At 39.3% G+C, this 14409-nt stretch overlaps 1 protein-coding gene across 8 annotated transcripts; it reads right to left on the reverse strand.

Moving 5' to 3' along the window:
* Positions 1-390: 390 nt before the first annotated feature.
* Positions 391-14282, reverse strand: FAM76B (family with sequence similarity 76 member B). Of its 8 annotated transcripts, none has more exons than XM_055701127.1 (10): positions 13953-14282; positions 13643-13707; positions 13290-13344; positions 11657-11812; positions 9955-10145; positions 7880-7927; positions 7602-7682; positions 6796-6928; positions 3598-3699; positions 391-2979 (listed from the first exon to the last, which is right to left on the reverse strand). In XM_055701127.1, exons 1-10 carry the CDS (start codon positions 14055-14057, stop codon positions 2890-2892), a joined length of 1026 nt encoding a protein of 341 aa, XP_055557102.1. In that variant the 5' UTR covers positions 14058-14282; the 3' UTR covers positions 391-2889. The 8 variants fall into 8 exon arrangements, with proteins under 8 accessions (XP_055557102.1, XP_055557101.1, XP_055557104.1 ...); XM_055701126.1 differs by having other exon boundaries at positions 6796-6931; XM_055701129.1 differs by lacking the exon at positions 7880-7927.
* Between the last annotated feature and the right edge of the window lie 127 nt (positions 14283-14409).

A 14409-nucleotide genomic window follows, 5' to 3' on the forward strand; every position in this document is an offset into this window, starting at 1 on the left:
ACCTTATGGTTAACAGCCTAAGACTGAAATTCAGATACTTTTAAACACGACTGCTGATGTTAATCAGCATATAAAAAGCTGCTGAAGGCTTTATTAAATGTCACTAAATTTCAGTTAAACCTTAAGGGTTTTTTTTCTTCTCTACAAGAAAATATTTCTATGATTTATAAGCCTGTTGTAGAAAACCAAAATATTTTCTTGAGAAAAATTAATCTGAAGCTCTAATTTGGCAAAATTTGTAGGCAGCCCAGGGTGTCTAATCTTCCCAGAAATCTAAATACTAAATGCAAATATGAAATTCTTCCCTTTTTTGGCCACAGACTTTTAGCAAGTGACAGTGTGGAGGATTAACATGACATATGAATTTCTGAATAATTTTTAAAGGACAAATTAATGTTTTGACAAGATTTTATTGTGAAACATTGGATTTAGAAAAGGTACAAAATGTCAACGGTCAGATGTGTGCCAGTACAGTATTTCAATAATCTATACATGTGGACAGCTGAATAGCTTTCACTGCAGAACACTTATTTAGACATACTATCTAAAAGGGGGCTGCAATATTCACAGGCTTAAAATACATAAATAACTCGAGCCAAAACGGCCATTTACTGGTCAATGCTAATCAACATCTGGAAACAGGCTAAAACACACAATACAGTACAACAATCTCCTTGCAGATCCACATTTAAAGAACATCAGTTTATTATGTCAATAATTTATAGCTCCAGGACATTATTTTCAGGACTGGGATTCAGTTGGCTAGTTTATAACTTTCAAAAAATTCATGTTAAAAATGAGAATATGGAAGAAAACCCACAGGTCTTTAATTAGAACCAAACACTTTGAAGCCCCTAAAATTTTTTCAGACTGTGATTTATAAAGTCAATCACATCTATAATATAGAAATTCAGGTTGCTGCTTTAAAACGGAACACCTTACTGCAGCTTGAACAGATATCACTAAATAATCTTAATTCAAACATTTCAATTTGCTATGCATTTCTGTATTTTAAAATGAATTTCAACAAACATGGGTCACCATTCAATTTAGAAAAAATAATTATCAAAATACTAACTCTGAATTAATGAAAGTCATAAATTGGTATACTAAAAAACCCCAACCAACCAACATCCCCAAAGGATAGCAGCACTCTCTACCCTAGTTTAGCAAGTTAAAAGAAGAGCATTTATAAACATACAAAGTTGATTTTAGGGTGTAAAAATACACATATACCATACGAAACAAGACAGTTTGATTTTTTCAAATTATTCAGTTGTCTGTCACTGCTGGAACTTGTTTGAACTACTGAAAAGGTGTTCATTGCTCAGTACGTGAGTGGACAGCCAAGGAACTTTAGATTTTTGTTCTTTAATTAGAAGGTGTGTAGCTTATTCTACACAATTAAGCTTACTGAAATATAAGCAGTTACCCTGTTACCAATCAGTACCCAGAGCTGAACTAAACCTGTACTTAGGTAAGTCTACTTCACTTTATGCCGATTCGTAACTCACCTTCCTGAACGGAGACCTAGGGGTATACCAAATTATGTTTTAATAGAAATTTCTGAATATGACTAATGTCCATTAGGAGCAGAGCTAAACTTAAACTGATGTAATTTAGAATCAAAATCTACTCAAAACATTAAAACAACCCACCCTTTGACACCACATCCACTCCATTAATTTCAAGACCATTAGTTTTGGCTGCTCTTTTCTCATTGTGTATCTTTACTGGGGGATAAAAAAATTGCAATTCATTAAGAACAATCACCATAAGTTACTACTAAATACATTAAATCAGTCAATGGGGAATAATTTTTTTAAAAACTTTGAGTGTATATCACTAATTAAGGATGAAACATTGGGAGTACAATGTCTCCTATGGAATTAAAATTAGTGTTGTGCCAAATGGGAAAAATATATAAACAAACCACTAAACTCCAGTGTGGCAAAAAACATTTCATTTTTTGTTCAGGAAGTGTTTGGCATGAGCAGCACTAACAAAATTCTACACCTCACAGACACAAGCTACAAAGGTTACCTAAAGCCAGTACTCACTGTCCATCAATTAGCTAGCTCTTAATGCTGCTTCAAGCACTGCACTAGCCACTTCGATCTTTGTTTCAGATTCTTCTGTACACACATTTATATTTACATAAAACATTTATTAAACATGATTTTAAAACATAAAAACCTTATGTACAAAATACCAACATTCCTATAAATAAACAGTTGGAGAAAGGCACTTGCAAGAAAAATCTACAGTAAATCTTACAAAAACCACACTGCCTCTGTTACTGTACAATAGATAATCTTTCGGTAAATCCCTATCACAAGAATGTAAAACACTAATTACTTGTTATAACTAAGAATATAACCATTACAGTTGTATTTACACATACATATATGCCTTTTTTTTTGTTTCACTTGAGAGCACCATGATTTCCATTCTAAATTTATATTTTGATACAAAGTAAATGAACAGTTGCCAGAAAAAGTGTTCAGTGTCACTGCAGATTCATAATCTTTTGGCTGACATCAGTGTAGGTTAAAAGACTCAGTTGCTGCTTTGTAAAAAGTACACCTAGTTTTTTTATTGCATGTTGTCCTTTTAGAGAGAGCACTGCTATGTTCTCTATGCAATTGTTAATACTATTGCTGGCAAAAGGTTTCCAATATCAAAAAAATAAAAACATTCTTCAAGCCAGTTGAAGTATTTCATCTGAACAGTAACTAAAAAAGCTGCATATTAATTATAAAAACGTGTAGGAAACATGCCAACTAATCTGGTGTGCAAAAATATTTTTTCCACTACACAGGATTTTAAGGGCTTCACAGAATTACTCAAATTTACATTGAGTAGCAAACCCCACGAATAACCAGTTCCTCAAGGAGATGTTAGTATACTCCCACTTTTATCAAACTTTTTACCCTTTGACAATGCTGCAACCTGTTTGAGCAGTTCTCTGTTTTTGGCCTGAAATACAGATAAAAAAAATAATTATGAATTACGGAAACATCTTAGATAGTAGTGTCATACACTAATTTCCCATTGCATTTATGAATGATCACTTTTCAAAGATTTGTATATGCTTTCTGATATACATATTCCATCTTTAACAGAAAAAGGTAACCACATTTCCTGTACTGCAAAATTCAGTATCTGAGGTATTGCACTGAGTACCTGTTCAGTTTGTGATTTATGAGGCAGCGATTCAGGCTTTCCTTCTGATAAAGTATGCTTTAACAAGAGACACTTAACTGTCAACTGCGTTAACGCTGAGCCCTTAAATCAGATCAACAGCATACTGACAACTGATTTAGGCATCAGAGAACAGACACAAAAAATAACATAACCTCTGAGAAAGCATGTGAGGCAAACCTCTATCTCTTGAAGTTAGAAAGCCATTCTTACAGTGAGTTTAACTCATACGGAGATTGTCGGTTGACTGCAGAACCGCTGTACAATGCATTCAAAATTAAACATGGTAATGACCGTTCAGGAACTTGGTACTATTTCGTTGCCGTGAGTGAACAGCCAGAATACATAACTCCATCTGAAGTATTTCTCAAGTACTGATAAGCAAGTACTCACCTGCAACTGTTCCACAGTTTCCTTGTGAGCTTTCTCCATACTGTTCATCTTCGTCCTCAAGTTAGACTCCTGGTACTGGAAGTCTGCCTTCAGTTCTGTCAACTGAAAACACGAATTCTATGAAGATTCCTTGGACTGCGACAGTATACATCTTCTAATCAACCTGTGAAATCTTTATGGAAGCACTAGGAACCTCAGGAAACACTATATTCATTTCCCATTTAATACTGACAGCTCAGCACTTGAGAAGTAGCTTGAAATGCAAGTATGCTTACTTTATATGAAGAAAAGAACGGTACTTCCGTAACTGTATTGTTTGCTCAGGACTTGGTATAAAGAAGGTTAATCCTCAACACAAAAAATAATTCAAATACAAGACTAATGATTTATAATCTTAGCTGTTTTTTCAACTGAGAGTCACTTATCACAATCTTCAGTTAAGTTTCTTCAGTTATATGGTATGGTAACACATGGAAAATCTTCCAAAGACAACAGAAAGGAGTCTTTTGTGTACTTTCATGCTACAATTTGTCCTAAACAGAAGTATACGTTCCAGAGTCTCACTGCTTCTCAATCTACAACAATACTGAATTAAACTGTGTTATTAGAAATGTGTCATTAAAATAACTTATGATTTAATTCTGAGCGTATGGTGTAGTACCGCTGGCACTGGGTCTCCCCTGAGACAGGCTCAAATCCAGACGACATACACCAAGGCAGGTGTTTCTAAACTGTGATGTACGCTTCTATCCAAGCAGCTGAAAGCTTCTTCTGGAAGCATGTACAGCTGGGTGAACTACTAACAGTTTGCTGTATGTGGACCCAGAAGTTTTAGGAACCACTTATTTAAAAAGTTTAGTTCCTCAAAGCATCTCAGATTCACCTGGCTATTTTGAACCTCTCCAGTTCAAAATCTGGAATTTTCAGGAAATGAAGACTCTTTGCTAGCAAAGAAGCCCGCTATAACAAACCAGAGCCTACATTCTGAAAATGACTACCAAGACAGCTATTGCCAACCTTAGTATGTGTCAAATCACATGTAGTGAAACAAAACATTCAAAAGAACTGGCAATCAGATCGTCCTAAATAAAGTGCAGGTATCTTGACACAAAGATATTACACCCCTCACTGTACACAGTCTGCTGCTCAAGGTATGTACTTAAGAGCTGTTGTAAATTCCAGGGTACCCAGCATAAAACCACATACCACAAACCAAATATTAAACAAACCTAGCAGTTGTATTGCACCATAGTAGAGTATGCAACTAGATGAGCAAACACACTACCTGTGAACATTCAGCAAGTTACAGTCCCTTCCCGGTGATTAAGCCTCAGGGCCCCACAGTAATGTCTTGGTGTCTCGTTAATATTTTGTCCAGAAAGCAAAACAAGGCTAGTACTGCAAACAGTAAGCGCTGGTAATGACATGTCTGAGGTCTCGCCTCCTTAACAAAAAATAATTAATGAGGATTGTCTGTAAAGCTGGTGTACTGAGTTGTTTTTGTTGCCATACGTTACACATTCCAGAGGTTTTCTTTTGGAGCGCTGCAAATTGTTCAGACACTGTCCCTAGACAAGTCTTGGAATAATATCTTAACAGGACTCTCCCACAGGTCTGGCTCAGGCTTTTATCCCAGTAAATGTCTTTACTACCTCACAGTCAAAAAAAAGACCCTGCAGTGCATTAACCTGTTGTAAATTTTTCAGCTATACAAACACTGTAGGATGCGTTCAGCTTTTCTCCCCTACCCCACAGCAGCTGAAGAAAGTAAGCGACGTTCTGAAAGCGAGTAATTTGTGCCTGAAGGAGTCCTTAAGTTCAAAGAACTCCGAGGTCAAATAGTTTTAGCAGTGGGGATATAAAAAATTATTAGACATTCTCCTTATGGCAACAGCACAAAACAAGTTACTGCAGTGGTTACACAGAAGCAGGTGACATTTCCTTACCTAACCATTCTGTTAGTTTTGCCCAGTAGATAAAACAGAAAAACAGCTAAGTGAATTTCCTACTGATTCGTGACTAGTTTTGAGAGAGAGATCAGGGCCTTAACGTTTGTCCTTTGAAGAAAATATGTAAGAGAATCCCTGACAAACTTCTTTCACATTAACTGCTTAAAGGCTTGAAATAGCAAGTACTTCCAACACTAGGTATATTATAACAGTGATATAAACAAAAAAATGTTCAATATCCTTTATACAACACAAGTGTAGAAATTAAGATACTAAACCATGGTTTAAAAGGGGAAGCGTTTTCCTTTCAGGGTCAATGAACCTTTCTTAACCATCAATATTTTGACAGGCCGCCATACATCTATAATCAAAATTTTACTTGAAAACACAGTAAATTTATTTTTAATACAACTCCATAACCTATTCAATTCTGAACAGAATATTCAATTCTAGAGCCACCATTACAGTGTCTTAAAAGCATCTAGTTAATCAGATGGCAGACAAACAAGCTCTAATAAAGGCAGAGCACAGTATGCATTTGTGTTTATTTCTCTTTTCTTGTCAGTCGTTAGGTTGTTTGAAGGGTGTATGTCTTCTATGAGTTTCACTGCAGCCATTTGAGCCTATTTCACTTAACTTTTGTTGACTGCCAGGCACCTAATCCCAGCTTTTCTTCTAGTCTCTGACCATCCACAAAGATGTGACAACTTATACTACACATGCTACCAATCTTTTAAAATCCAAACACTTAATTTTCATACATTGTGTATGTAAATTTGGACATAAATTCATTAATTATGGCTGCAGTTGCTTTAATTTAAAACTAAACAAAAACTATGCTAAACTCTGAATGGTTACTGCTCTTAATCCTCCTCTTACTGTGTGTGCCCATCAGTCTATGTAGGTATCCAGGATCCTTGCCATCACTCAGTTTAGAATATGTAACTCATAGAAGGCACCGTCTGGCATTTTATCCATCACCTGTGGCATGCAGCCTGAGTAACAGTGAACCAGATGACTAGCTTCTAGGTGGCTCAAGTGAGGTAAGATGAATTCCTCTTTGACTTAGAGCCAAAATATATTCATGATACAAAAGTCCCAAACTTGTCCTTTAAATGGTAAGATCTGATTAGTCACTAGAAAATAAAAACTAGGTACAATTTTTTTATCTCACCATTTTGACATTGTTAGCAGTCCACTAAATAGAAAACAACATGATGAAGTTTTATTAAGCAGGTGCAACTTTTACCTTTTTATCTTTTTCTAAAATAGTCTGATCTCTTTGCTGCAGAAGACGTTTAAGTGACATTACTTCTTCTTTCAGTTGACTTATAAGGACAAAGTTGTCAGTTCCTCCACTGTCTGCTGACTGATTTATAGAGCTACTAAAAATAAAAAACAATAGTTACTTATTACATCAATAGAAAAACAGTATTTTTAAAAAAATTTCAATTGGATAATAATTCCACAAACATCCTTAAGGACTAATGCAAAAAAAGTATGTACCTGACAGAAATAGATGCAACTGGCAAATTACCTTACTAATGGCAGACATTACATACACCTGCAGAAATATAATGAAGTATTAGCTTTGAGGGGGACAAATACCTTTTGACTGAAACAGCCACTTTTATTCCAACTGTTTGGCCAGAGACAAAATAAAGATTCAGTCTTGCACATTAAGGTCCAAAGACTTCTCTACTTACTAGGTCAGCTTTAAGCAGCAGCTTAAACCCTGCATCTAACTGACAAAATGCCAATGTCAGAGAATACTGTTTTGTTGATAACTCTTACCTCATACATAAGCTTTATTTAATTTTGCCCCAGACAGCTTAAAAGCAGGAAAACACTGCCAGTTTTCTGCTAATAAAGTCATTTAGTTGACTGACAGCACTCAGATGCCACCCAATAATCTCTCTGTCTGGACAATAGTTTCACCTCCCTCATTCTTCAGACAAAAAAAAAAAAAAGAAAAAAAAAAAAAAGAAGCAATTGGCCACAAATCAGTGCTCTACTTGGTTGAAATGGCTCAGCTTTACAAAAATATAACTTTACCTATCTCCATTTGATGGCTTGGATTCCAGTTTGGGTTTTTTCTTTGGAGTTTCATTCTGAATAGCTGCAGAGGATTTATGGCTGAAATCAAACAAAATGTAAACCTAAAGCCTCATACTATATAACTCTCTAATATCACCATTTGGTACATGTAAAATAACTAACTCATGCTCCTATCCGGAATGCCAGAGACTAGCCAGAAATGCAAGAAAAAAAGTCCTTTAAGTGAAAACTGCAAGATGAATTAAAAGGAAATTAATAAATAATATCATATTTACCTCTGTTTCCATAGTCCCTGATCTTGTTCTGGACTCAGATTGCTGATTCTGAAATATGTGAAATGTACTTGGTAACTGACCAAACATGCCATTATTTCTAAGTTTATGTGAATGGTATCTGTCTTTGAGAAAAATGCACACCCCCTCCCTGTTTTGTTTTGGGTTTGGTTTTTTTTAAATGAAGACAGTTAACAATAAAGTATTTTCAGCTGGACAGTTGTATTATCAGTCATATTCGTGACCACTCCTTACTATGTCAGGATGCTATAGAAATATTTCTTGCCTAGATGTTTACACTATTCTAAGACACAAGGGGTAGACTTCCAGACTGACGGCTAAATTCTTTTTTGCTGGTACCTCCCAATTCTTGTGAACTTTATATTGCTAATCTTGTACTCAGCAAGCTGGTGTACAGCAGCATTCCTGGGATTCCCATACTGCCATATGAACACTGCCTGAAGCGGTGCTTATGTGGTAGCGTAAGAGCAAAGTTAAGTTTTGGATCCCTGAAAATAGCTTCTTCTCAATTATTTGTTTTCAGTAATTTCAAAAGCAACTAACACCGTCGATATAGGAATGGCAGAATGTGGAAGACCGCAGTGAATGAAATAGTTCAAAGAATCCGTACTTCTACCTTGTTGTTTCTATTGTCTCATCTCAACAATAACTGAAATGGACAGGGAAAGAGTCATATTTATTGGGGACCCCTAGCAGCCTACAGAAAAAAGGTGCCAAACCAGGAACATTGCGATCTGTATAGAGATGTACTTTCTTTTATAACTCTTCATTATATTAGAAGCTCTATTCTGTCGTAGAGAGCTAACTTCTTTTTTAATCCTTACTGTATCTCTGCCATGTGCATTAAATTAGATTTGGCTTGTTATAACTCAATTTTCAGCAGAGATTTAGAAGAGAAAAAGTACAAGAACTCTCTGCATGACCAGAATAATTTTCTTCAAATTCCTCAAAACCCAAATCATATTTTTCTCTTTTTTTAAGTGAAAGTATGTGTATTTCTCTTCTCATTCCCAGTATCATTCCAGCTTCTTTTGCTTCTATCTTTAAGTCACACTTAGGCAAGTTTCAGTCAAAATGGAAAATTATATGCCCTAGAGGAGTGAAGCTTAGAATTAAAGTGTTTGTGTGTCTGGGGTCAGGGCTATTACCATTGCAGCAGTAGTATTTACTATCCATCACAAAAATAAAATAAGTAGTTCTGAAGTTATGCTGCCATAGGCCTACCGATTAAAATAAGAATGATTATATAATTATAGTTATAAACTATAATTATAAAATACTATTATAAAAACCAAATAATTTATGGTATTTACGACTAAATAAACTGGGTAAGTCTGTTAAGGTTGGTACGCCCTGCATATACAAATGCCAGGGCCAGAGACAGCATGCTGAGAAAAGTTGCAGAAGATGGGACAAAACTGTGTGGAATATCAGTGCCAGTAACTGAACTGACAGTGTTATTTTCCTGTGGCTGTATCACAGCCACTCAGAAACTGCCTGAACTCAGAAACAAGATCTGATTATAAACCTAGCAAAGAGATGCAAAGTGGTCCTAGACTGAGGGTGATCCCACACCGTTGCTTCTGCTTCTCCGTTCAACTGCAGGTATGTGTGCAGAAACAGGTCAGGATGAAGTTAAAGTGAGCAAAGTAGCTGTCCTGTGCTCACTGCTAATACACCACCTTTTAACCCACGGTAAACGCATGTAAAGGAGTAGTTATCACACAGCAGTTACTACTTAGAAAGCCAAATTCAAGTTTATCCTTAAGTAACTTGTTTCTGTAGCCATTCCATGGCTTTCTTTTCTAGACTTGCTATCAATTTTAAAATCAACTAGTGTGAAGATCATCAAGAATTTCTGCTTTATGCTGACCTCCCTTCACCCAAACTGTAAGAATACAGGGATTTGACAGAACATGGAAGAACAACATTCTGCTGCTGCTTTTGATGCCATGTTTTAAACAGCATTTCTTATTTCCTTTGATTTGATCTCAGTACTAACAGAACACATAGGAGGAAGAGTTACCAACAAACACTTGAGTTTTTTAAATACTTACTTATGATGACTGCTGCTGTGACGATGATGATGGTGGTGATGGTGTTTTGAATGATGCTGGTCTTTCTCAGTAAGAGATGAGGATGAGGAGTTAGAATGTGAAGATCCTAGGCTCTTCCTCTGTTCTTTTGTCTTCTGTAGCACTCTCTTGTAGGACAATGTGCAGAGCCAACACAACAACTTTCCATCAACCTTTTGGGAAATAATTCATAGCAGAGTTTTTTTCCAAGTATACTTGCACTAGAAAGATGTACTTCAGTATTTGCAAGAAAATTTTGTTTCACTTCATCTGTTACCTTTGGGAAAAATCCAGACATCTCTTTGGTACAAAACAGCACTAGCATATCTCCAACATATGCACATTATCTTTTAGCAAAGTGAATCTTGTTCCATTTCTTTTTGTTGTTTAAAAGTTATGGTAGAAAGCGGTCTTAGCAAATGTTGGACTCTCTCTGTATGACAGAAGTAATAGTAACTTTTTAAAGGGACAAATCATTTTAAACTTAGACACCATGTTCTCTCTCTCTTAACCCATTGTATTCCAGACAGAATCAAGATGTCCACTGTTACTCGTACCAAGAAAATTCTTCTGTAAAAACAGTATTATTCTTGGATTCAGGCAAAAGGCTTTTGAGGTGTCCTGGTTGCAGCTGGGATAGTGTTAATTTTCTTCTTAGTAGTTAGTACAGTGCTGCGTTTTGGATTTGGTGTGAGAGCAATGCTGATAGCAAATTGATGTTTTCAGTTGTTGCTGGGTGATGTTTATACTAAACCAAGGACTTTTCAGTTCCTTGGGCCCTGCCAGCCAGAGGGCTGGAGGGGCACGGGAAACTGGGAGGTGACACAGCCAGGACAGCTGACCCAAGCTAGCCAAAGGGATATTCCATACCATGTGACGTAATGCTGAGTATATAAACTGGGGGAGGAAGAAGGAAGGGGGGGACATTTGGCATTACGGCGTTTGTCTTCCCGAGTAACCGTTACGTGTGACGGAGCCCGGCTGCCCTGGGGATGGCCGAACACCTGCCTGCCCAGGGAAGTGGGGAATGAATTCCTTGCTTTGCTTTGCTTGCGTGCGCGGCTTTTGCTTTACCTATTGAATTGTTCTTATCTCAACCCTTGAGTTTTACATTCCTTTCCGATCCTCCTCCTCATCCCTCTGGGTGGGGGGCAGCGAGCAAACGGCTGCGTGGTGCTTGGCTGCCGGCTGGGGTTAAACCATGACATGAGGTCATCCCCTCAGCACCTTCTGGAATGAGAAAGTGGCACCACCAAAGCTATTTAAAAAAACAGAAGGGGCTGCTCAGAGCAGTCTACCTCTCTGGTGCTGTACTTTAAGGCAAGGCAGGCAAATCAGAAGAGTGAGTGACAGATTCAAGTCATGGACATATGTAAGATCCAATGGATGGGAAAATAAAAATAAAAAATAATCAAAGCACGAGGAACTGTTCAACTCTTTAACCTCTGTTCCCCAGCTACAACTGTCAGCTTAAGCTTACTTTTAAAAAGAGTGACTTAATTTAAAGTAAGGTGGCTCAGCAGCTAACATAACAATTGCAAGTTGTGAAATTTAATTCAAATACTGTAAAGAATGGCAACTTTAATATTACTGAACTTCAGATACATTTCCTGTTAATCTTTCTCTTACGAAGGAGGAACATTGTTGTTACATTAAGCCATTACAGCTGTGAAACAAAGCCTACCTTCCTCCTTCCCTCCTCTTTTCGATCAAAAGCACACTGCTGTTTACACTGTTCGCACGTCTGTGGTGGGCCGTACTTCTTCTCAGAGTTGGTGCAACGCTGACACTTTGTGCCAATAAATGCTGCAATAATGTTACAATACTGACAAGGCTTGGGCTGAAAAACAGGTAAGTTGAACTGAAGTTAATACATGTACTGTTTCTGTAACGAACACAGGTATTTTAAAACTCACAATGATGCTGCTAAACTACTAGCACTTCAAATAACCTATTTTACAAGAACCTTTTTCCTACCATTTCTATCTTTAGTACTGAACTTTTCCTCTAAAATGATGATTCTTAAAAGGTCAAAAACAGTCTGGACTTTCTGTGAAATCCCAGGTACAGTCATCAAAAGGGACACATACAGCGTGATTGCTTACCTCTATGCCTACTTTTTTTTTTTTTTTTTAAATATGATGACAATTTCTCTCAGGTTTACTACATATCTAAAGAAATGACTTCAAGAGATTTAAAAGAAGAGTAATCAAGCCATTTTTTTAGACTGGAAGTTTCTGATAATGTCCCTCTCCTTTGCACTACTCAGGGATTTGATAACCCTATGGCTCCAAGATTAGCATCCTGATTCCTGCAATTCTGCAGGAAACTTAAAAACCCACACAAACAACAACTGCAGATACCATACCATCAGGTCAGGTTATCAACTTCTACATCATACACTCAACTAGAATAATACGTTGCTGGAAAATAAAATTGCTGTCAGTTTTCACAGGTTAGAAATAGCTGATTATCTTCCATGCTGTTCCGTTTTTTTGATGACCTACTGATAAAAAGCATTGTTGTCTCTCTCTTGCACTTCATTTTGCTATATTTTAAGCTTTTGAAAGTGTGTACTTTGTTCAGTTTACATTTACATTCACAAAATGCCCCGCTACATATCAACAGCTGTTAGGTTTCTCAAATAAACTGAATTTCATCTAACACTATTTATGTCAAGTATATAGAAGTCATGCACTTTTCTTTCACTAGATCGTCTTGATGCCTTCAATAAACTGGTATCTGCAGGGCGCTCGGATACAATGTGTGCATTCATATAATACAAAATTTTTTCTAAACAGAACTAAAGCTGCAATTCACAATGAGAAAATGCAAAGTAACAAGAATACAGCTAATACTCATAAAATCTTTTCTACTTAATAGCTTAATATGATTAACATCTGTTTAAAATTTTTAAGACTTAAAAAATACAAAGTATGCAGTATTATTAGATTCTCACATTTACCACTCATTAAAAACACAGACAGCTAACGGTCTTTGTGCCATCAAGTATGTGTTTTTGGGAATATGTGAAGAATGACTTTACACACATAAAGCCAAATAGCATTGCTTTTGCTACAAATAGCTACGTTGCAGTTATTCTTAACTGTTAAGCTACATATAGCCACAACGATTTCAACTGGAAAAAGAAACCGTAAGCCATGAAGGAAATCAAGAGCTGCCGGTAATTTTCATCACCTTCCTGAAAGGTTTTCGGTTTTCTTCCCGAAAACAAAAGATCAGTTGCAAGAGAGCTTCTTCTGATTTAAAACATGCATGAACTTGACTTCAATATTTAGAACCAAGAGCCTACTCACCGTTCCAAACTGCTTCACGTTTTGGGCGCATTTCTTGCATATCGTATTAGTTTTGCTAAAGATAAAATTGCATAATGTTGAATTCAGCAACAAACACACCCCTCGAAATTCTTTCCTATGCAATTACTGGAAAACACACATGCAAACACACGCCGTGGTAAGCGGTTAGCGGCAAGTAGACGAATCTAAGGCTGGGCTGCGTTTAGGGCCCCGCTCGCGTCGCCTCAGCGGCCGGGCGGGTTGCAGCACTGCGGGACTGCCCTCGGCAGCGTCCCCACCGGGGTCAGCTCCGCCGTTAGGAGCGGCCGCCGCCGGGGCAGGTCCCGGCAGGGCGAGGCGGGCCCCTCCCGTACCTCTCCTGCTGGAACTCCGACCGGCAGTAAGTGCATTTCACGATGGGGTGGGCGATCCGACACTCCTGAGGAGAGAAGAGCGGCGTTACCCCCCGCTCCGCCAAAGCCTCCAAACCGGCCCCGCCGGGCGCTACCCCAGGGGCGTCCCGCCGGACTGGCGGCCGCCCCCCCGCCCCTGGGGACGGCGCCTCCCCCCGCGACGGCCCCGGCAGGCTGGGGCTGCGGGAGCCCGGCCCCGGCGCGGGGGGCCCCGTCCCGACCAGCGCTGCCCCCCCGGCCCCGCCCGCGCCTCGCCTCAGCGCCGCCGCACCTTGCACAGCTGCTGGCCCTGGGAGAGCTCCTCGAAGGGGTAGCGCTGGTTGCACTTGGTGCAGGCGTAAAGAGCCGGGGCGGCCGCCGCGGCCGCCGCCGCCATCCGCGCCGCGGCCGGCGGGGCGGACACGGGCGGGCCGAGGGAGGGGAAGAGGGAGGTGCCGGGGCGAGGGCCGGAGCGGCCGCCTGGGCTGCCGGGGAGCCGCCGCCGCCGCCCCTCCCCTTCCGCCGCCGCCGCGCCTGGGGAGCGCGCCCCGCCGCCGCCCTAGGCCCCGCGCTGAGCCCGCGCCGCCGAGCCGCGTCCCCCTTGTGTCGGCATCAGCGTCACCCCGCGCCCCCCGCCCTTCCCTCCGCCCTGGGCTCGGGCTCCGGCGGCAGCCAATCACCGCCTCGCGCCAAACCTGCCTTCAAAACTCACCGCCCAATCGCCGCCCCCTCCGCTCCCGCCGCCGCCA

The sequence above is a fragment of the Falco cherrug genome, chromosome 2 (genome assembly GCF_023634085.1).
Source record: "Falco cherrug isolate bFalChe1 chromosome 2, bFalChe1.pri, whole genome shotgun sequence".
In the NCBI taxonomy this organism is placed as follows: domain Eukaryota; kingdom Metazoa; phylum Chordata; class Aves; order Falconiformes; family Falconidae; genus Falco; species Falco cherrug.

Excerpts from the sequence above, each read along its gene's own strand:
- FAM76B (XM_055701126.1), bottom strand. The coding sequence starts at position 14,057 with ATGGCGGCGGCGGCCGCGGCGGCCGCCCCGGCTCTTTACGCCTGCACC. Across the intron at positions 11,813-13,289 it reads ACGTGAAGCAGTTTGGAACG|CCCAAGCCTTGTCAGTATTG; the intron begins GTGAGTAGGCTC and ends CCTGTTTTTCAG. Across the intron at positions 7,683-7,879 it reads CAGGGACTATGGAAACAGAG|CCATAAATCCTCTGCAGCTA; the intron begins GTAAATATGATA and ends GTTTGATTTCAG.